Source organism: Mastomys coucha, unplaced genomic scaffold (genome assembly GCF_008632895.1).
Source record: "Mastomys coucha isolate ucsf_1 unplaced genomic scaffold, UCSF_Mcou_1 pScaffold7, whole genome shotgun sequence".
Lineage (NCBI taxonomy): Eukaryota > Metazoa > Chordata > Mammalia > Rodentia > Muridae > Mastomys > Mastomys coucha.
In genome coordinates, this window is record NW_022196913.1 from 45,352,702 (window position 1) to 45,375,906 (window position 23,205).

At 45.1% G+C, this 23,205-nt stretch overlaps 2 protein-coding genes across 10 annotated transcripts in view; one reads left to right on the forward strand and one right to left on the reverse strand.

Annotated features, from left to right (window-relative positions):
* The first annotated feature begins 476 nt into the window (after positions 1–476).
* Positions 477–8,778, forward strand: LOC116081651 (transmembrane protein 14C). Of its 3 annotated transcripts, none has more exons than XM_031358238.1 (6): positions 477–617; positions 1,336–1,394; positions 1,888–1,964; positions 2,551–2,652; positions 5,301–5,388; positions 6,744–7,223. In XM_031358238.1, exons 2-6 carry the CDS (start codon positions 1,372–1,374, stop codon positions 6,796–6,798), a joined length of 345 nt encoding a protein of 114 aa, XP_031214098.1. In that variant the 5' UTR covers positions 477–617; positions 1,336–1,371; the 3' UTR covers positions 6,799–7,223. The 3 variants fall into 3 exon arrangements, with proteins under 3 accessions (XP_031214098.1, XP_031214100.1, XP_031214099.1); XM_031358240.1 differs by lacking the exon at positions 6,744–7,223 and adding an exon at positions 7,729–8,778 and having other exon boundaries at positions 487–617; XM_031358239.1 differs by lacking the exon at positions 477–617 and adding an exon at positions 793–1,093.
* A 1,001-nt stretch (positions 8,779–9,779) lies between these two features.
* Mak (male germ cell associated kinase) overlaps positions 9,780–23,205 on the reverse strand; it is a 52,413-nt gene continuing 38,987 nt past the window's right edge. For 3 of the 7 annotated variants that reach the window (XM_031358231.1, XM_031358233.1, XM_031358232.1), the window contains 4 exons: positions 18,511–18,642; positions 16,101–16,175; positions 13,562–13,684; positions 9,780–10,203 (listed from right to left, as the gene is read on the reverse strand). In XM_031358231.1, coding sequence (XP_031214091.1) covers positions 10,049–10,203; positions 13,562–13,684; positions 16,101–16,175; positions 18,511–18,642 — 485 coding nt within the window. In that variant the 3' untranslated portion in view covers positions 9,780–10,048. The remainder of the gene's footprint in view (positions 10,204–13,561; positions 13,685–16,100; positions 16,176–18,510; positions 18,643–23,205) is intronic. The other 4 variants (XM_031358234.1, XM_031358236.1, XM_031358235.1 and 1 more) reach the window with 4 other exon arrangements.

Here is a 23,205-nt window from a genome sequence, read left to right on the forward strand (position 1 = left end):
TCACTGTTTAAATGTCTATACATAAGATCTATCACTGTGCGGTGTTGGCGCACGCCTTTAATCCCAGAATTTGGGAGGCAGAGACAGGCGGATTTCTGAGTTCGAGGCCAGCCTGGTCTACAGAGTGAGTTCCAGGACAGCCAGGGCTATACGGAGAAACCCTGTCTCGAAAAATAAAACAAAACAAAAACAAGATCTATCTTCGGCACATGGCAGTAAATAAACACTTTGAGTTGCTTTGACTTGTGGCTGATATGCCTCTTCTACCAGCCTGGCACCCTCTCCTGATGGCTCTTATTTATCCCATTTTCCTTGTATTAAACTGAATCACCAGCGGAGTACAGACCCCAAACTCTGCAGCCAAACCTGGCGCTCCTCCACCCCACCTTTCCCTAGCCGGAACAAGGCCACACCCCACCAACTGAAGCTCCGCCCAAGATGACGCCCAGCCAATCAGCTTAGGTCCCTCCCGTCCGTCCAGGCCCCGCCCCTCCCGCTAGGACGCTGCTCGCGCAGTGACGTCTGCACACCCGGCTTCTGACCTCTGTTCCTTGCAGTCGGGTCGCGCCCTCGTTCTCCTGCGCAGGCCTGCGAGCTCCGGCTCCGGTGTTGGTTGGGTGGGTTCTTACTCTGCCGATTTTACCACCTGGGCATGGTTCCTCACGCGCAGTCGCGCCTCTGCTAAGCTCGCTTCTCCGGCTCGCTTCCCGCTTCTCTAAAATGTTCTTAACCGCGGTTCCGGGAGTGGAAACCTAAACGCGCGTGCGCTACTTCCGCTCCACGGAGTGCTTTTCCGTAAAAGAGCAGGAGTCACTTTGTAGGGATGTAGCGGGTCTAGTGCAGTTGCGACTCGGGCTCCCGGGCATTTTCTGGTCCCTTGCTCCAGCCTAACAGGAGCTGAGGGTTAGGTTCAGGGGTCTCTAAAAGTTTGCAAAATGAGTATTGAGAACGCTTGAGAGAAAGCAGCATTTACCATGACCCTCGGAGACGCTAAGGAGAGTGGAGGGATAGGCCATTTACTTATTTAGCAGTCAGTTAACTGGTGAACAGTCAGCTGGTCCAGAGCTGATCCAAGTGACTCCTGCTCGCTTCGGTGGGTCTGTGATACATCGGAGGCTGTAGTAAAAAATATTTGGTGTCTCTACAGCACTTGGTATTCACGGAAGTGTTTTACTTGCTACCCAGTTACCCCCACTGGGCAGCAGAGGTAGGGCCACTCGTGGCTGTGTGTTCAAGGGCCAGTTGCATCCACACCCATTGCTGTACCTTGAACTCATTTCTTTCTGACTGCTAGAGGCCTGCGTGTTCCTAACTGCTCTGACCTCTCCTCCACAGGTGCAGGCCTGGTGTGGTCTCCAAAGGGACGGAACAATGCAGAAGGACAGTGGCCCACTGTAAGTGTCCTGTGCATCGGAATAGAATCACTTGGAACTTCTAAAACCAGGGCACATGACAGGAGCCTTCAGCTTGGCACTGGCCAGCGGTCAGTGTGGGTTGTGGCATGATCCTTGAACTTGTGACCTGGGACTCAGACTTGAATCTAGTTCTGTCACTAAGCTTGCTACCTGGCTTCTCTTTCTTTCTGATTGGACACTGACAGGATTTGCTGGAAATGACAACCTTTTTTTCCCAGCTGATGATTTAAGCAATTACATTTATTTATTTTTGTGTGTGTGTGGATGCATTTGTGCCATGTTGCATTTGTAGGGATCAGAGGACAATTTGTGGGAGTTTACCTTCTCCTATTATGTGGATCTCTGGTAATGTAATCAAACTTAGGTTGCCAGCCTTGGGGGTAGGGGGCACCTCATCATCAAGGCTGTGAGCATCACGCTGGGTTGTATTTTAAATTTGGTTGGCACTGGCTTCTCCCTTTTGCCATTTCAGGGTGCCTTTACATTATTTTGGTTTCGGCTACGCAGCCCTGGTTGCTACCGGTGGGATTATTGGCTATGTCAAAGCAGGTAAGCCCTTCCTGTTACTCTTACAGTTGTCACCTTAGTCCAGTGACATGTGAGTCCCCAGAGTCCTTGAAGCCTAATATTGCTTGACTCAAGTTTGCTTTAGACCCTGAATGCATCCTGCATAGTCAGGCTCCTGGCTCTCCGTGCACTGGCCTCTGATTATCTGGCTGAGCCGAGCCAGGCATTTTTTTTCCTCTTTACATACAGATAGGCAAGGGTGGTAGTGGATGGCTGTTATCGACCATTGCCATACACTGTGCTCTCTCTCAGCTCCTTAAGTAGGAAACCTTACGCCTCTATTCTGTATTGCCTGTTTAACCCAGGCTCAAGCCAGGGCCTCATGTGAGTCAGACAAACACCATACTGACTCATGCCTCCTAAAGGAGAGAGGGCTGGGGGGTGATAAGACCCTGACTTCTATGGTGGACTCTGAAGACTCCCCCATGCTGGGAACACTGTGGCCATAAGTCTTGTGAAGACAACCTCTCTTTGGCAGCTTTCCTTTGCAGGGGAGGGGAGCCTTGTATGCTCTTTATGTAATGTCTGACATCACAACATGGATGCATACCTGTGTGCTTCTCCCCAGGTAGTGTGCCGTCCCTGGCTGCTGGACTCCTCTTCGGGGGCCTAGCGGGCCTGGGTGCCTACCAGCTGTCTCAGGATCCCAGGAATGTGTGGGTTTTCCTAGGTAGGTTTGCCTCAGGCTCTGCTGCTGTGTTCTGCTTGGCTGTGAGACTGGTGGGCATGTGTGGCAGGTTCTCTTCTCTGCTTTTCAGCCGCTTCTGCCAAAATAGAGGGTGGGTTTCATTCTGGAGAACCCCCGGGTTGTTTCCATTTTGTGTACTGAATACTGAAGGGTTTCACACAACATGGATTTAATCTTCCCAGTGAGACTTGTTTTAAACTGGACGAGACAGTGTGTGTTAACTACTGAGGTGTGCCATACTGAAGACAGCCTGCTTGAAACTTAAGAGAAACCTCACACATCCCATGAGGCCTGAGCTCACATAACCTTTTCCCCATCTGGACAGCTCTTTCATAGGCAGTTAATTGTGTAAGACACAGACAGACCTTGCCTTTGGGAAGCATTTACACTCAATGTCAAGTCAGGTAATTTGACTCTGTGGAACTGTAGATAAAGGGCCCTGGGTGTAGCCTGTGCAGGAAGGGAGAAGAGGAGATGAATTCTTATCATGGTGTTTTCTGACACATTTTCCTTGGTCTCCTCCCGAGTGCTAGCCTTTGCTGGGGGTGTGGTACCTCTGTGCCTCTCACACGAACAGTGTAAGGACACATGCCAAGCCAACCCTCCTACGGGTGTCACTGACAGTGTCACATAGGCTCTGCCCATAGCAGTGGGTTAGGAAGGGAGGCCAGCTGTGGGCAGTCTGAGGAAAGAGAGGGCTTCCAGTTCTTCCGAACAGCTTCCTCATTGTGCTGTGGAACGGCTCACACACCACTTCTGCCTCTCTGATCCCAGGATTCTGCTCTCTACAAGAGATCCCACGAGTACTTGATTGAAACAGACAGACAGATCAGCAAGCACTCCATAGTCTCCCTTACAGCCTGCAGCTTCTAGGCCATCTCTTCTTCCCTTTCTCTCTTCTACCAGGGCTTTGGCTCCTGTCTCTGAACTGTCTTGGGCCCATCGTTTATCTGTATCCCTGTGTAGGTTCTCCACACATAAAGTTCACATGTGTCTTAGGATTTCTATTCCTGCAGAAAACATGACCAAGAAGCAAGTTGGGGAGGAAAGGTTTTATTCAGCTTACTTCCACATTGTTGTTCATCACCAAAGGAAGTCAGGACTGGAACTCTAGCAGGTCTGGAAGCAGGAGCTGATGCAGAAACCATGGAGGGATGTTCCTTATGGGCTTGTTTCCTCTGGCTTGTTCAGCCTGCTCTCTTATAGAACCCAAGACTACAGCCCAGGGATGGCACCACCCACAAGGGGCCCTACCCCCTTGATCACTAATTGAGAAAATGCCCCACAGCTGGATCTCAAGGAGGCATTTCCTCAGGGGAAGCTCCTTTCTGTGATAACTCCAGCTTGTGTCAAGTTGACACACAAAACCAGCTAATACAATATGTAGTCAACTTTGACTTGTTTAGATGAAGAAGAATCTCAGAGTGCATTTCCTCTTTGGCCGCTGGCTTTCCCCTTCCCTTTCAGAGGCTTCCGTAAAAACCCACTTACACTTTCCTTACTCCTTCCTCTTCCATGCATCATGGATCCACTTCAGACTCTGTTTTTGTCCCCTTGACTGTGGTATTCGTCCCCAAGTCTCACAGGGACCTGTATCTATACAAAGCTCACTGTTGGTTTTTTTTTTAACTTTATTTCACGTGTCCAGAGTCTTCTCAACACAAATGGCCAATGACCTTGTCACATGCCCCCTCCTGTCAGGGCCTTTGTCGGTACTAGCTCCCCAGCCTAGAGCGCGATTTCCTCAGCTCATTCACTCCTGCTTTCGTTGCAGACACGGACTAAGTCTCTGCTTCCTTAGTTGACCCTTTTGTAATATTCCTGAATCAGTGGCCCCCCCTCCCATAAGGTCATGCGTGTAGCATTTATTGTAGGACAAATTAGACTTTGTGTGTAATTCTTGAAGCTAGCTTGCATCTTGAGGCTTGAAACACTGGAGGGCGGAGACTTGTTGAGTACAGTCAGATCTCTAGTTTAGCACACACAGTCAGCATTTTTCTATCAGAACACTTGGTGGTCAGCAAAGTACTACCTATACCAGGAGGTAAAGAAACTGCATGGTATTTTTGAAAAAGTGAAACCTTTTGTGGCAGAACACTGGGTTTTGCAGAAGAGTGTTGAAAGTGAGGCCAGAGAAGCTGCTTGCTTGGGGAGGTGAGTTCCCTCCCTGACACCCTGACACCAGGCCTGGCAGAGCAGCTGTCTGTCCCCAGTTTCAAAGAGCTGTCCTGATAGAGGCACAGTGGAGGGAAGAGCCAAGCCCCTTGTTGTAGGGTTTGTTCACAGCTCAGGGGACCGGGAAACAGGTTAGAGACCTGGGGTGGATGCAGCCTTCAAAGCCATACTTTAGTGATCTTCTGTCCACTCCATAGACTCCAAAGTAGTGCCCCAACATGAGAACTAAGCACAGGAAAACAGCCTCTGGGGACAACCAGAGTCAGCCATAGCAGAGTGTGAAGGGCCTTACTGGGCCAGTGTCTGTCCTTAGACCTGAATGCTGTGGGCAGCAGTGAAGCTTAGTTCCCCCCTCCCCCCAGCCCCTCAGATAGTCTGGGCCTCAGAAGGTGGATAGGACTTCACTTCTATCCTGTGCGTAGGATCTGATCATGATAACTTTTTCTCTTTCTCAGCTACATCCGGGACCTTGGCTGGCATTATGGGGATGAGATTCTACAACTCCGGGAAATTTATGCCCGCAGGGTTAATCGCAGGAGCCAGGTACTTTGCATCCTTCTTTACATGGACAGTGTTGAGGTTGCACTCCAGAGGTTTCATACAGTCAGAAATGTGCCCGCTTTGGTGTGTGCTCGACCCTAGACTTCAACTCCCATTTTTAGTTTATACACAAGTAGCAAAGGCTACAGAACCCTGTGTGGTTGATTTAATACCTGAGTGTAGTTACTCACCATAGACATGGCCTTGAGGCTGCTCTGCAGAATGTCCTAGGTGTCCCTACATGACATTGTCACACGTGCTTGTGTGAGACTGTCCACATTGGTTCTCTATTTAGTTATTTGAGTGTCCTTTATTGAATGTTTTGCTAAAAGGGAATTTTTTTTTTTACTGAATCGATTTTCTAATTTTAATTGTTAAACCTAAACCAAACTGGTTTTTTTTTTTAAAGATTTATTTATTTGTTATTTATATGAGTACACTGTAGCGGTCTTCAGACACACCAGAAGAGGGCATCAGATCCCATTACAGATGGTTGTGAGCCACCATGTAGTTGCTGGGAATTGATCTCAGGAGTTCTGGAAGAGCAGTCAGTGTTCTTAATCGCTGAGCCATCTCTCCAGCCCTAAACCAAACTCTTAAATTGACAAGTTCTTAAGTATGATAAATGCATTGTGGAGGAAGGAGAATTAAAAAAAAAGAGAGAGAACAAACTATCTCAAGGAAGTAAATACCTGCTTGTCTATGGGTATGGTTATGCTGATCAAAACCTTTTATACTAAAAAAAAATTAAAACAAAAACAAAAACAAAAAACAAAAAACAAAAAACAAAAAAAACCCTTTTATACCAGAAACAAAAAAGTTTCTATAGATCAAGGTCACAACCACTAAACTAGGAGGCAGAGACCTGCCATGAATCAGCACTGTGACCCCTAGGGTGTTGGTCTCTCTTGCCCTTTCTTCAGCCTTCCAAGTTATTGGCTTTTTTGCTTTTTTTTGTTTTTTGTTCTTTTGTTTGTTTGTTTGTTTGGTTTGGTTTTTTGAGACAAGGTTTCTCTGTATAGCCCTGGCTGTCCTGGAGCTCACTCTGTAGACCAGGCTGGCTTCGAACTCAGAAATCCTCCTGCCTCTGTCTCCCAAGTGCTGGGATTAAAGGCATGTGCCACCACTGCCCAGCCCAAGTCATTTGGCATTGGCTTAGGAGTTCCATGTGCCACTGTTAAGACTTGGCATGGATTTTCTGTGCTTCTTCGGAGGTGTGTGTTTACACGTATGTGTGTGTTCTACTTCAGCACTTCTCACACAAAGTTGTGAGGGACCTGCACACTTTGTTCCTTAAAAAAAAAAAAAGTTGCCTGTTGTATACTTTTCCTGATGACTTTTTTTTTTCCTTTGAACAGTTTGCTGATGGTTGCCAAACTTGGAATTAGTATGTTGAGTTCGCCCCATCCATAGTAGCCATTTCCCTGCGTGGGCTCCTGAGGAGTAGAAACTCTCCAGACCTCCACATTACAATGTTGAAGAGATACGTGTAGCATATTTACATATTCAGACATTTTACAAAGACCTTCACTGAGCACACAGAGGGGAAGATGTGCCGTTGCCGCGGTGACCATTCAGAGGTGGCGAGTGTCCCACCTCAGCTCATGCTGCCTTTATGTGGCTTGGTTCTTGCATTATGATGTCTCCCTTTTCTGTACTAGTAGATAAAGGGGTAAAATATTGAGTGTCAACACTGGGGGTCCAGAGCTACACGTCCTGCCCAGAAGTGTGTGAAATCTCTTGGTGACATTAGTGATGTGGGATGTTTTGAACAGGTCTGCTATGAAATTATGTTATAGTGACATTATCCATGAGAATAAAGTTTTCTATTAAGAACATTGCTCTGGTGCCATCTTTGTCAGAGGCATCTGGGATGTAGCCTGAGACTTGGACTGGTTGTTGGGGGGCATGGCTATAATCCCAGTATTTAGCTGAAGAAGTAGGAGGATCGGAAGTTCAGGGTCATATTCAGTTTTGTAAGTTTGAAACTAACTGTGCTACATGAAACTGTGTCTCAAAAAAACTAAAACCAAACCAAACAAAGGAGCACATGAAACCCTTTGAGAGTTTCTAAGATGGGCTTGTATAATAAAAACAGGGACTTGCTGTCACATCTGTGCTTATGTGTCTTAAAAGCAGGCTTAGTGTCTTCAATATAGTTTTCCTTTGTGAGCCTGAATTCCCTACCTCTGCTCACTACCTTGCCTCCACCTTCCAAGTGGTAGGGATTATAGATGTGCCTCCCATCCAGTTCACCCTTAAATACAAGTTTTGAATACCTGTATGATGTTTATAACATAGATCGGATCTATCTTGACATACATGTCTTTTTTTTTATTAAAGGATATCACTATGTACCCTCGGATGGCCTTGAACTCACAATTCTTCGTTTTCTCGAGTGCTGTATTATAGGTGTGCACAACTGCCCAGGACTTAGCATTCTTGATTTCAAATACCCAAATCTATTAAATATAGATTTTAGGGGCTGGCAGTGTGGCTTAGTGGTAGGGCACTTTCTTAGCATGTGTAAAGCCCTGGGTTCCATCCCCAGCATAGGAGGGGTAAAAGGAAGAGGGGGGAAGGAGAGGAAGGGAGGGAGGGAAAGAGGCATTATAGCAGTGCAAGATGTTGCTGATAGGGAAAGTTGGTAGGGGATGAAGGAAGGACTGGCCACATGGGAACTCATACTCTAAATCTGGAACTGCCACAAAACAAAGCAACATCCCTGGGAAGGATCCATGCCCTGCCAGAGATGTGCACATGCATTTAGCGTTTCTGTACTAAAGACAGCAAGTAAAAACCACCAGCTTAGACATCCATCCACAGATGAATGGATAACAAGAATAGGCTTGATATATAGATGGAAAGTTATCCAGTTATAACAAAAAATGAAATTTTCGGGAGAATGGATGGATCTAGAAAGTACAAACACAGGTAGGCTAAAACTGCATGTTCTTCCTCTGATGTGGCTGTAATGTATACATGTGTGTAGGCAAAAAGAATAAGGATAGTAAAGTCTACAGACCTAGAAAGGAGTCCCAGAGAGGGCACTACTGGGTGGTGAGGAAGGATGCGAGTGGGCAGAAGGAAAGAACACATGGGCATGACAGGGAAAGGAGTCCGAAGAGCAGCAAAGGGGTGGAGGGATGGGAAAGAGAAGAGCCGCAAGAACACAGTTAAAAAAAATGTCAGAATATACTGAACACATTGTATGTTGAGTAAAAAGAAAGAAAGCAACCACAACAAAATGGACCACTGAATATAAAGTTTAATGATAGAAAAAAAAACCACACTAGTTAACCATATATCTATTCAGAGTCCATGTTTCTCAGAAACACCAAGGAGTTTTTTTTTTTTTTATTAGCTTCAAGACAATAAACTTGTACAAATACACATAACCATTGGGACTAGGATAAATTACTATTTCAAGTTTTAACATTTTAAATATGTAAAATATGAACAGCTATATCTCCTATACAAAAATATATGATTTGATAATGTGCTTTTGGGGCAGTGCCCACAAGACGATGCCAATTCCATCAGCATCTGTTACACAGCCATAAATACATAAAAATATCAGCAGGCAATAACATTATTCTTTCAAAAAAATACACAGTACTAATCATGCCCAACCCAGCGAGTGGCAAGTTTAAAGTAGTCCTGACTTCAAAATATCTAAAAAAAAAAACAAAACAAAACAATTTTGGTATAAAAGTAGGAACAACGAACTGCATGAAACTCTGCTGTGGCAACTGAGTGCTTCTGCCCTGCAGCTCTAATGGGAAGGTCAGAGGCTAGTTAAGAGCCCTGCAGCAGCAAGGGTTTGCCTGAGGACCAGCTGGCACGCTTTACCTCTGTCAGGTAGGAACACACGCAAACAGGAGGTGGGACAGTCAGACGGACAAGCATCGGATGCGGTTTCAAGCACGCTCTTAATGATGAACCGACAAGAGAACCCTGGTGTGATTAATGTGGAACTCACCAAGCTAGAGTCGGACAGCCATTGTGAGTTCACAGGTTAGTCAAGGTTCAACAACAGGACTAACCTGAGACGGGCATACTCTCATAGAGACTGGTTTGCTTCTAAGATATCCTGCTAAGATGCGACCGCTCACTCGTTTCATAGTTTCAAATGTAGAAAACTGAAAGGTAGTTACCACCTTTCTGATGTTGTCAAGGTGGGAGAATAGACTCTGCCAAGTCAGCCCAGTATCTCAGCCCCAGGAGCCTGCCTCACCACTATGAAAAGCGAGCAGAGGCAAATCGCTAGGCCATGTCTCAATAGCCTAGGCTACTATGCAACAGGCAAAAGAGAAGCCCTGTGTACTCACTTCCCAGAGTCGTTCTCTAAAAGCCTGTGTACTTATCTAGGAATTGGTAGATCAAATACTTGATACTTTGGCAAATAATTTATTCAATACTCTTTAAAGTCCCGCTCAAAAAGTCTCAGCATGGTGCTGCGTCAGCACTGCTGGCCACAAGTTAAGAAAATGCATTGCATTTCCGGGAAAGGAAGAGATCCGGAGCTGACTTCCGCTCTTTGAGGCGCCCACGGTTGTGTGCGTCTTATGGAACTAGGTAGAAATAGGCTCTGTAGACGGCTCCCAGGATCAAGGGGCTTGATCGTCCTCTACGGAGCAATGCTTCAGGGCTTCCACCTCTCCTACCGGTGGCCTCCATACTTAGCCACCCAGTCTGTCCTCCCGTGCACCGAGGGAACTGGCTGTGTGCGGTTCACAATATTGAGATTTTTGGCTGTGGGATTATAAGTTCGTCCCGAAAACTGGCCTCGCCCAGTTTTTGTGCTCCAGGTATAGTCTGAAAGAGATGAGAATTTTATGTATTTGATTATCAAATTCAAAATAAAGCAATTCATCTTCATTTTGTAGGGGTATTTGGATTTGTCTTTGAAAGCTGTGGAGCAAATGTGAAGGCTTTTATTTAGTTTGGATTTGGTGTCTTTTTATTTTCTGAGGCAAGTTCTAGCTACGTAGCTCAGACTGGTCTGGAACTCACAACGCAGCACAGGGTGGCCCCAGTCAGGCTCAGCTCGCCTTTACTCTCCCAGTGCTGATTACAGGTGTTGCCCATCATCTGTCTCAAGCAAAACCCCTAGTTTCCATTCTAGTAAATGTGGGCATTTACTAGAATTTTCCACGTCGTTCAGATTTTGCGGCTCTTAGCTAGATAGCTAACTGGAGGGTAAACCAACCAAGAGACCTGTGTGGTTCTTTAGTCAGTGAACCTCACTCAGTGTGGTGGTGACTCATCTCACACCACACCCTGCTTGTATCCTGAAGAACAATGGCACCACTCCTAAAGACACACATGGAACTTTGTGGAACTCTGGCTTCATGGAGCTATACATATGAGGTTCTGTAGTCTCCTTTTACAAGTGAAAATATGCTTTGGAGAACTTAGATTTCTCTTTAAAAAAATACTTTTTGAGATGCCACTATATACCTCAGGCTGGCTTGGAACTTGCTAAATAGACCAGGCTGTCTTGGAACTCCCAGAGATCTGCCTCCCTCTGCCTCCTGAGTCCTGAGATCAAACGCGTGTACTATCACATCTATAGCTGTACCCTTTTCTTTTCTCTTGTTTTCTTTTCTCTCCTTTTTTCCATTCCCTCTCTCCCTGCTTTTCTCCCTCCTCTCCTTCCCTGCATTTCCCCTTCTTTAGTAGTAGGTACTATGCCTAGGTACTTCTTTAGCACCTAGGTATGCTAGGTATTATGCACCTAGACAAGAGCTCTATCAGTGAACCATAGCCCAGCGTCACAAGCTTATCTTTTTATTGGAAAAACCATGGGTGATCACACAAACCCTTAAAGAATAATCTTAAAAAAAAAAAAAAGATTTGTTTTTTGTTTTATGTGTATGAGTGTTTTTGCCTGCAATATATGTGTGTGTACCATGTGTGTACAATGCCCAAACTGGTCAGAAGAGGGCATGGAAATCCCTGGAACCCAAGTTACAGGCAGTCATGAGCAGTCAGGTGGCTGATGGAAACTGAACTTGGATCATCTTCAAGAGCAACAAGTGCTCTCAACCAATGAGCCATCTCTAGCTCCAATCAGTAGTGTTTAAAGGAGCCCAAACCTCTAATCACAAAGTTTATTTTTATGTTTACTGTGTAAAGATTTGTGAGAGGCTAGTCCAGTGTTAGTGGGTTATTATGATTTGAGAGAAATATAAAATCTGTTAAGCGACTGATATTTGAACAAGCTGAAATTGCTTAAAGATCTCCAATGACAAAGGCATAAACCATTATCCGGGGGCTAGAATGTTTTCCTCAGGCCCTCTTCTCTTCACCCTGACAGCCAGGTTTCATGCAGTCTCTGTGAGGAGTCCACCAGTCCTTGTACTGAGCTTCATCTGTGTTTTCACACTGGGCAGCCACTGATGCTCTTGGGGTCAACTCAGCATCACTACTGAGATGCACCTGACCAGTTTGCACCTTCCACAGAATAATGTGTTTGCTGGTCTGTTTCCCAGACTGGCACTCTGATTGCTACTATAGAGTATTTGGGGGTTAGGAGGAAGGGTGGGCACATTCTGCCAGTGGTCTGGCAGGTCACTTCATACTGCCCTTACTGGGCTCAAAGTGATTAAGGTGCCTAATGAAGGTCAGGGCTGTGCGTCTTGAAAGGCCAGTAAGGTGTTACGAAAATGTCAGGTGATGAGCTAACATAGTTGGCCTCAGGTCCAAATGGAGCCATGAGTGGAGTACAGAGTAGGAGAGGCTAAGGGAACACAATAATTGTATAAGACTATAGGCTCAGGAAACTGAATCACACACAGGCCCTTTCCAGAGGCCAGCTAAGCAACAGACAGTTGCTGAGGGGACAGACTGGTCTAAAGCTGCCTGCAAGTTCTGCAGGGGTCCCAGTGATTCAGCTTTTGTGACTTGTTGCCCATGCTTGGGGTGAGCTTTCTAACAGTTCACATGCTGGGGTTACACCCCCCCCCCAAACTCACCACGCTCAGCTTGGATTGGAATCATTCCCTGGACCTGCAGCTGCTGCCCTCTCTATCTAGGTGAATAGAATAGACTCCCCAGGAAAACCACCCAGGGGCGTCTCTGCGGCTTCTGTGGGTGGGGCTCTTTATATAAGCCATTCCCCCTGGTCTTGGTACTTCTGAGGCAGGGGATGAGGAAGTGTTAGGGGCTTTTAAAAGGAGAAATTAGGAGGTGGTGAAGGCATTAGGGCAAAGAGGGAGCCTATGAGAAGAGAGGGGATAGTCAAGTAAATACAGTAACGACCTGATTGTGTCTCTTGTGGGACACTGGAAGGCGGTGTTTTCCTAAAGGGTTGCTTGCACCACTTGAGAGTGAGCAATATTTACTTTTTATTTATTTTATTTTTTTTTTTTTGCCTCTCTTCCTATCATGGCCTGGAGGGAGAGCTGGAAGCAGATTAAATGGAGAGATGCAGAGTTATGAGAGCCATTTACTTAAAAACTGAAAGCAGGTATATGTATGCTAAGCTCACAGATTTGAGACAGAAAAGCCTTTAGTCGTGTTATGTTTTGTTTTGTTTTGGTAAAAAGGCCCACTCTCAGTTCCTCAAAGTCAGTATCCAGATAGTGAAATACTTCTAAACATCACGTTTTGTTTCTTATATTAAAAATGGAGGTTGAGTCATGGTAGATGACTCATTGTAAGACTGGTCTAAAACCTTTGAGGCTCCCTAGAGACCAGTTGTATATAATGTGCTTGCCCACAAGTGGGCAGATGGTAACCGTGCCATTCACTCTAGAAAGTTCTTGAAATCAGTAGATGTCCAAATTCTGTTTTTGACACAGCCTGTCTTATGTCCTGCTGCTGGTCACATAGTTATTTGTCCCCAGGGCAGGGCCGGGCACTTCTGGCCTCTGCCTCACTAGTAGTTCCTGTGCTGAACTTCTGTGTCTCTTCCCCACTGCCCTTCACTATACACCTCTCTCCTCCCGGGGTCGGGGGGCTTGCCTTCCTTTCTCAATGATGCTGCTGCATGGGGCCTCTCCTGGGGCCAAGCACCAGGTAGAAACCATTGTGGGAAGGGAGCCACTTGGAACTGTTGATAAGGTGAGAGTAATTTAAGTCTTCCCTCAAGAAAACAGACCTCATCTTCTTAGAAGGGAAAACCTCTTCTAGTAAGAAATCTCAGACCGTCTCAGGGGATCACTCTTACCCGAAGCCGATGCACCAAGAGGTGCCAAGTGGATCCTCTGGCCAGCTGATCCCACTTCTTTCTTGAGAAAGGAAGGCATGTATCCCGTCTGGTTGTAAGTGGTGTAGCTCCCAAGGTTTCCTGCTAATGCATTGGGAGTTTCAGTCAGAAGGGGGCCTTTAAGGTGCTGTAGAGTGACTGAATATTACCCTTCTTACTTCGAAATGCTGTGCTATGAGCTGCGGTGGTCTAGGCAGGATGCTACCAGTCATAGAAACTCTCTCACTCAGTCCCTGGACAGCCCAGAAGAGCTATTTTATACCCCCTGGGTTCTGTGATAGTGAATAATTTGCCTGAGCTCCCACAGTTGGTAAGAACTGAGCCAGTATCTGAATCCTGGACACACAAGGCTTTTTTATTCTATTTCTTAGTGTGTGTGTGTGTGTGTGTGTGTACACATATGGGTGTTCATGTTTGTACTTGTCTAGCTACCATAAGAGTTTCAGGTTCTGAACATGGAGGAAAGCTCTTTCATAGAATCTGACAGTCAATTATTCTCATCGTTGTCAAGCTTCACCAGCGTACTGTTAGCAAAGATCAGTGTGAAAGCAGCACAGGATAGGTTGCTGAGTGAGGGGGGCTCTAAGGCAGAACCAGTCATGAGGTCACTGCTGTACTGGAAAGGAGAGATTAGGGGTTGGAAGCAAGCAGTCATACAGGACTGGAGAAGAGACCAGGTAAGTTTACAGAAGAAGCGATACAGCCTCTGTGTTTGTAGCCTAGGTGACTGGATGGCATGCTTTAGACAGCAATATGGGAGAAGAATCAGGTTTGGGGGAAGGGGTGTAGAGGATATCCAGGTCAGGATGTGGAAGTTGGTTGGTTGTTCAGAGTTGCTGGTCCTGCAGCTGTGGCTGGGAGGGGACAGTACAGAAGGACCTAGGGACATGGACAGGCCCCTGAACAGACCCCAAGGAACATTAGCACCAAGGAAGGCAGGCACAGAGCTCTGAAGGGGAAGATACTCAGGTGGGCACAGAAGCACAGCAAAGGAATGGCTAGGGAGTCAGAGAGATCTGCTGTGCTCAGCTCTGCCCTGGGGATATGGCATCTGAGCAGGAGCAAGGCACAGCAGGAGCTGCTTCAGTGATGACAGACAGGCTGTGACAAACCCTAGTCCATGGGGAGGCAGGTAATGGATGGAAGCAGGGGCTCCCCTGAGAGCTAGAAGCAAGCCTCACTATTCAGGGACAAGGCAGGCTTGTTAGCTAGAGGGTTCTGCATGCCTTGAGAGTTTCAAAGAACTTGCCAGCAGACAGTTAGAAATGAAGTGTACTCTCCACCAGTTTCTTCTCTCTCCTGGGGCAAAGCACAGATGCTTGCTTGCTTGCTCTTGAAACGCCAAAGGTCAAAGAGCAGCTTTCTTTATCAGACCCTGGAGGACGTGGCATTCTGTGACTGTTACATCTGTGCAACTTTAATGCTAATGAATTTATGCAAGAACAGTGGCTTGCACTGACTGACCTAGCCGTCAGTATTCACTGTGGATTACTAATCCGTTTGTTACTTCAAAAGGCTAGTCTGAAACTGTTGAGCTGGGGGTGACCTTGAACTCCTCATTCTCCTTGCTTCCGATTGCCTGAGTGCTGCTGGGATTACAGGGGTGAGCTACCACACCTGCTTTACTCTGTGCTGGGACTTGAACCTGAGGCTTCATGTACACTAGACAGGCTGAGTGAGCTACAGCCTTAGCCTCAAAAGTCTTACAAAGAAGGTCAAAGTCCTAATCACATCCAGTGGCCACTTCAGCGTGCTTTCCTGATCACCTTCTCTTCCCTATGTTAAATGTGGTAACTACTGAAGGACAGAAGCGCTAGGCATAGCTATGATAAATCTGCCATTCCTAATACTTTTTCTTCCATCCTATAGATGGAAACTGCCTTAAATAACTAACTGAAGATAAAATAGCAGCAAAAGGGGAGATGGCAGGTATCAGAGGCCATTCACTAGGCAGATGTAGATACGATGCTGCCCTATTGCCAAACAACTTCACTGAGGATAAAAGGAACCGGCAGTCACGTCCAATTATTTTGGTTTATTACATGAAGTGCTTCTTTGCTGCAGAGTCTTTAGGCTGAAAGCTGGTCGTTGGCTTTGGTGTGGAAACCACTGAAGCCACTCCCCCAGGAAATCCACTGGTGCCATTAATATCAGCTTTCATTTCAGTGACGGGGAATATGTGAGACATGAGCGTTGGATTTTTTTTTCCTCAAAATCCTAGGAATATTGATCACAAAGCAAGAAACAATTCCTAACTCTCAGTAGAATGACTTTTGTGATTTCTAGAAGGTGCCATAACTAATTTACAGCATAGTTATGAAGATAGGCGCAGAACATTTCCCCAGGAAAGAAGGCCGGTGCTATGGATTGCCATGAAAAGCTGCTCTTCCCACCAGCTCTGCCTTGACTGTGAAGCAGGTCACCCTGGCCTCCTGTGAGAGGGTTGGGGCTGAGACTGAGAGGAGAAGAAGTGAGCTCCTTTGCAGAGCCCAGACATTACCTTGTGGGTCCTCTAGCCGCTCAGCAGACTTTCCAGTGCACGACAGGTTTTCAATCGGTTTAATTATGCTGTCTTCTAAAAGAAGGTGTGTGAGAGGCAGAGCCGCAGGGAGAGTGTTAGGGGGGAGTAGAGGGGAGAGGAGTTAGTTAGATGGTTAGTAGAAAGATCCAGAAGGAGCTCTACAATGAGAAATGTCTCCATGTGCCGGCACAGCTTCCCCGTCAGGCTGACTGTAAGTTACAACACTCAAAAATGGCACGGCCACTTGAACCAGTCTGCATAACTGGTGGCCTCTGGGAATGTTATCTAGAAATAGCTGAGACGAAATAAATGGATTACGGAGGTGTAGTTTGGTGCTCCAATCTTGTTAAATGGGCAAGCTGAGTTCTCAGAGGGTCTGAAGAACGTGTGTGAAGTCTACACACTAAGCCAGGTGGTGGTGGCACATGCCTTTAATCCTAGCACTTGAGAATCAGAGGCAGGGAGAATCAGGGAGATCTCTGGGTTCAAGGCCAGACTGGTCTACAGAGCAAGTGGCAGGACAGCCAGAGCTGCATGGAGAAATCCTGCCTTGAAAAAAACTAAAAAGTAGAAGAAAAAAAAAAAGAAATCTATAAACTAAAGTTACCCCCAAACTCAAAACCCAAAACACATCTGTGTGGAGTTTTCTATGATGGGCATGCCTGACTAGAACTGCCAGACTGTGGAGAGTTAGAATGTTACAATCCAGAGCCAATGATCTTTGTCTCTTTTTAGTTCACTTAAAAGTCATTTATTAAAAAAAAAAAAAAAAAAAAAAAAAGTCATTTATTGCCCACCTCCAATATCTGACCTTACATCGTTAGCATTTAACATAACCCATAAAATGTATTCTTATCAGATCACGTGTCTACCAACCCAAAAGCTAAGATATCAGAAGACCTATTGCAGAGCCATCTCCCACCTCACAACACACACACACACACACACACACACACACACACACACACTTATGGTCCCTCCAATGTATTTGGCAAATGCCTTGAATTGTGAATTTTTTCCATAATTGATAAACATCAGTACCCACTTTTAGCTTGCAATGTGTTACCCAGGGTAACCTGAATTCCCAACCATGGTTAGTCATCCATGGTTCAAGAATAAGCTCCCTCTCACTGCGTTTGAAGTGAGAGTTGGGTTTTATGTGAACAAATCCAGGATGCTGATGTGGTATCCGAGTGCTTACTGGAATGCATATGTGCTGTAACTGCCACCACCAAATTTGTCCAACTTAGTACTCACATTTTTAATAACTCAATGCTTCACACAGTTCTCAATGGAAATCTAAAATTTTTCATCATCATTATAGATGTTATAAAACTAATTTATCTCTCTTTTAAATGGAATTTGAATGTCATAGTGAGTAAGAGTCTGTCAGTGTGACGGAAGAGCACATGAGCTAGCACCTTTCCACAGGTGAACATTTCACACTCACCTCTTATCCCTAAGTCATACTTTAGCTTCCAAATTTTATCCAAATAGAACTTAAGGCTTAAAACTATAAACCCATCACACAAAACTGTGTATGTTAGAAAAAAATGTGATTTCTATAACCACAGTAAGTACGTTTTTCCAATATTACTAAATTATAATGATTTACTGCATATAACTAACAAAAGGATAGCTATTATAAATTTTGATTACTAGGCATGGAAGGTAGGTATTGTTAGGAGCACAGGCTAATGGGGTGAGTCCTTTCAAGTTGTCTATGTGCCAGCAGGTGAGTGTTTAGGAGTTTCGGAGGTTCAGTTAGAGCGCTCTCTTCTTGACTTTCATTTGTGTAGACAGAAGCCTGGGAAACCCTTGTCGATGTGACTACTTGGCTGAGAAACATTTTGTTACTATTCTCTGCACTCTAGATTTATGAGCCACACATATGTAGTAATTTATGACAACCCTTTTGAATTTACTGTCAGCACACAGTTCAGTGATACACTTTTTTAATCTTCTAAAAGCTAAAAACTGGAAACCCCTTGACTTTGTGGTGTGAGTTAATGCAGTCTCTGTGTGTAGCCCAGGCTGGCCTCAGACACTTGGTCTTTTCAGCAGTCACCCAGGTTTCTCAAGGAGTAGCTCCCCAAGTCATGAGGGCTACCTCCTTTCTCAATGTATCCAACTGTCCCTTTGACTGACTTCTTGGACAAGTTTATGTTTGGGGTCAACATAGCGAAGGAGAAGTCCTTTCTGTTTGGGAGGTGAGAAAACTGAAGATAGGATTTCTAAGAAGGTAGAGCCACTTAGGAAGGACCTTGGTGGCAGATAAGGGGTTGACAAACTGAAAATATCTGTGCTTAAGAATTTTCCAGATAGTTTCTGTGTGATCATTTACAACCAAACATCAGACATTGGTAGGTAGGTGACTCGAATTTGTTACCTGCGTTACTCCTCTTGAAAGAAAGGTCCGCCCCCATGGATCCCAGCGACTTAGGAAATAGCTGATTATTCCAAGAGTGTGAATTTATATCCTTGCCTCCAGCTACCAAAGACACGTTCTTGGGGTTCACACCTGAGAAGAACAAAGCAGTAGAGTGTGAGCGTGTGAATGTGAGCCGGAGGGAAGACGGATGTTTCCACGCAGCCTGGACATCCTGTGGACTGGAGGCTGGTGATAAGTGTAGGTTAATGCGTAGGCAATGTTTACTCCTTGTAGCAAACTCCAACAAGATCTTGGGCCCTCAGCACAAACCTGGAATATTGACAGCAGACACTTCACCTCCTGTAATACAAACAGCAGTGGACACTTCACCTCCTGTAATACAAACAGCAGTGGACACTGAACCCTCCTGTGAAACACCTCATTAAAAAAAGAAAGAACAACAACAACAACAACAAAACAATGAGGAAGCACTTTTTTTTTCCCCATCAAAACCGTGATGGTTCCATGTTCCTCACCTACAAGCCAGACCCTTGGTGAACAGCTGGCATAGCAGGGAAGAAAGACGTGACCTAAAGACATAGCAGCAGCCTACAGCTCATTACCACCTGGGGCTGAAAGGGTGCTGAAGATGTTCTTGGGAGGAGAGTGGCTTTAGTTACATTATACCAAGTCTGAAATGTCAGTTCCATCACTGGCTTCGGTGCTAGTGGTCAAAGGGAGCTTTTTCAACTTGCTGCTATAAAAGCTTTGAACAGGTCTTGAGTTTGTTTGCAACTGGCTACTCAGCTCTGAGTTGCTGACAACTTTATGAGGTCTAGTCACACTTCCACAATGTCCTTAGCTAACGCTGATGTCACCTCGGATGGAGTTAGAACTGTTCGCTGTGGGCGGGGCTTTCCCACTCACATGTTGGACTTCCTTAGGAAGACTTCTTGTGGATGAGACATGAATAGTATTTCTTTTTGAAACCAGAACTACAGAGCTTGGACAGCCCGTTATTGGTTCTTTGAGGAAGGACTAGTTGAGTAAATATAGCTTCCCTTTCTTATAGGAATAACGCCTGCAGGTTCAGCTTCTGATGGAACACTTGCAAAGAGCTACAATGGGCAGTTATCTGACAAAGAGGATGCATTACATGAAAGGGGAGGGGGCCATTTGAGGAAAAGGATGGGGCTGGCAGAAGGGGCCAGTAGCAAGGGAAGTGTAGGAAAGAGAAAGTCAGAGCAAAGCAGGCATGTATTTATAATAAAACTGACAATAACAATTATTGTATTATTTTACCCTGACAAAAAGGGAGAGATTAAAAAGGAAGGTGCAGTAGGTTACAATTTTTTTTGTATTAAAAAGTTTACTCAAAGACAGTGTAGGCCTCAGAGGTGGCTCAGCAGGTGAATGCTCGCTGTGCAAGCATGAAGACCTGAGTTTGGGTCCCCAGCACCTACATAAAAAGCCACCTGTGGTGTTTGCGCCTGTAACCCCAGCACTACAACATCACTCTAGGAAGGTCCCAGAGCCTTGCTAGCTGGACAGTATCACTAACTTGTGAGCTCAGGTTCAGAATCTCCAAAAGTAAGATAGAGATAGATAGATAGATAGATAGATAGATAGATAGATAGATAGAGACAGACAGATAGATAGATAGATGGATGAGTGGGTGGATGGATAGACAGATGAGTGGGTGGGTGAGTGGATAGACAGATGAGTGGGTGGCTGGATAGACAGACAGACAGGCAGACAGATAGACAGACAGATAGAAGACAGCTCCCTAAGTTGTGCATACGCAGGCACCTGCAGCTGCACAGGCATGGACATACACCATGCATACAAAAGGAAGCGTGAGTGGAGGAGATTGTGAAGCTACACTGTAGTGCACATAGTGTTTATAAATGTTGTTCAATAAAGAATGGCTTGTGAATATTCTAATTATTTTGTTAATGCAGCCATGGTAATAATCTTAAATAGGTATTGGGTTTGGCATAGTGGCACATGCCTTTAACCCCCAGAACTCAGGAGGCAGAGGCAGGTACATTGCTGTCAGTTTGGGGCTAGCATGGTCTATAGAGCAAGTTCCAGGTCAGCTAGGGCTACACAGAGAAACCAAAAACAAACAACCCAACTGAAACAAAGCAAAACAACTTTCTATTTATATATTGAAATGTTTGAACAACAAAAAAAAATAGCACTCTGATTAAATTGCATTATATAGTCTATAGGATGCCTTGACTCATCTAGAAGTTTACTCTAGATTTCAGGGGGGGAAGCATGTTTTTGTTTGTTTGTTTTCTTTTTATTTTGGTATTATAATGGAAATATATGTATATGTATATATATGAAAGGTTTTCCCCTTCCCTTTCCTCTCTCCAACTCTTCCACTCTTCCTTTCCTTACTCTTTCAAATTTGTCACCTCTTTCTTGTTAATTGTTGCATGCACATATGTACATGTACACATATGTGTGTTCCACTTGCTCAGCCTGTATACTGTTACTCATACGTATGTTTGTAGAGCTGACTATTTGGTATGGCATAACCAGTTGGTGTACTTTTCCCTGAGGAAGGCCGTATCTCCTCTCCCAACATTCCTCAGTTGCCTGTAGTTCTTTGGTAGAGGCCTCAAGGTCTTCCATCTGACCCCCTAACACACTTTTGGCATGTCTGTTGATGTCCTTGCTCAGCTCATGGTTAGGCAGCCATGCTGGTGAGACTTTATGGGTTTAGCTTTTGACATTCCTAGGAGACACAGTCTCACAGCAAATTCCTTGATCCTCTGGCTCTTACAATCTTTCCACCTCCTCTTCCACAATGTCCCCTGAGCTTTAGGTGTGGGAGTTGTGGTGTAGATGTATCCACTGGGACTAGGCTCCACACCTGTGAATTTTGATTGATTGTGATTTTCTGTAAGGTCTCTACCTATTGCAAAGAGAAGTTTCCTTGGCGAGGGCACACTTATCTGAGGGTATAAGGTCAAGCACATGGAGTGTAATTAGAGATAGTGCTGTTTTAGAAAAGTGGCAGCTTCAGGTTCTCCTGCATGACTTCACTAGCCCTGGGTAGGTATTTTTCTTAAAGTGAATTATATCCACTATTGAAGGGAACTATTTTAATTCAAGTTCCTAAGATAAAGATTCTAGGACACAGGTACATCCCAGAATAGTAAATTATGAGTGGGTGAGCCTTGGCTGGACATTATGTGCCAACTAGGAAGAGGCAGACGTACAGTTTGATATGTAATGATACATCGTCACATACTGATTTCTTGCCTCAGTCAGTGATGTTTTTAAGAAGTCAGTTAGCAAACACTGACTGTGTGTATACCATGTGCCAGTGCATGAGAGAGGGTGGAGAACATGCCAGTTCTGCTCTTTTGGCTCTTACAATCTAATACTGAGGATCACACTTATAATTCACTGGATAATTAGTCGTGCCAGACTGCTTAGAAAAATATGGTCAATAACAGAAGCAATGGAGTCTTCCTCTTACAAACACAATTTTGGGCTAGAGAGATGGCTCAGTGGGTAAAGGTACTTGCCAAGTAAATCTGGAGATCTGAATTTCATCCCCATGGTGGAAGGATAGAACCCACAAGCACATTCACACACACTCTAAAAATTACAACAATAGTGAGAAAACCAATTTTAAGCTAAGCCATGATCACAACCAGGTTTGGTGATGTGCTCCTGGGTGACATCAGTGTCACCTAAATGGGGAGAGAGCTAAGAGATGCATAGCACAGACTCAGCAAGAACAGAGTGGCAGAGAGGGAGTGGGGAGCAGGTTCTGTGATCATTTGTTAAAATAGATCAAAGGGGGAATTTCAAAGGGCAGCAAGGACGATGGTGAGTGCTCAGTGGGGAGAGAGAAGGTTCCACTGAGCAGGATTTGTAAAGTGCTGTGGAAGGAGTCTTTCTGATGTCCAGCAGTGGTGACATTGACTCCTGAAGGGAGTCCTGGTTTTAGGGTGGGACCAGAAGTCACCACCCAGAGACTGAGAAACTATTCCTGTTTTCACTACATCTTTATCCCCAGCTGATATCTTGTAGTAATTAAGTGCCTAAGGCTTATAGGATGGGAGGCCAGGTGACCATGGTCCCATTGTGAACAATGCACATACCCTCAAGGCCTGACTGCAAGTGCATACGCTGATCTGTGGCAGGTCACACCTACAACACTTGCATCCCTTTCTCTGAAGGTCATTGCTACAGATCTATCAATCCTTGTATGACATCAGGCTTTCTTGCAACCATATAGTATCCATATGAAACCTATCATCCTGAGGGTTGATCTAAGACTCTCATATACATGCCTTTAGGGTTAAAAAAGTAGGTTATCCATGTACTATTCTTTCTTAGTCCTAAGATATTCAATTATAAGAATAATTATGGAAGCTGGGCATAGCACACCTTTAACCTCAGCACTCAGGAGGCAGAGGCAGGTAGATCTCTGAGTGTGAGGCTGGCATGGTCTACAGAGGGAGTTTCAGGACAGTCAGGGACTACATGGAGATACCCTGTGTTAAAAACAAAAGAAAACAAACAAACAAAATAAGCATCAACAATGGCTTTCTCTTGTATTCATTGTCTGCTAATTCAGAGTTGCTGGTTCATAACACGTAATCAATAGATGTTTGTCCAAATGCCTCAACTTAGCCCAGTCTCATCCAGCTTGAGGGACAGTCTTCAGGACAGAGTCTAGCC

Excerpts from the sequence above, each read along its gene's own strand:
- LOC116081651 (XM_031358238.1), top strand. The coding sequence starts at position 1,372 with ATGCAGAAGGACAGTGGCCCACT. Across the intron at positions 1,965-2,550 it reads TATTGGCTATGTCAAAGCAG|GTAGTGTGCCGTCCCTGGCT; the intron begins GTAAGCCCTTCC and ends GCTTCTCCCCAG. Across the intron at positions 2,653-5,300 it reads GAATGTGTGGGTTTTCCTAG|CTACATCCGGGACCTTGGCT; the intron begins GTAGGTTTGCCT and ends TCTCTTTCTCAG.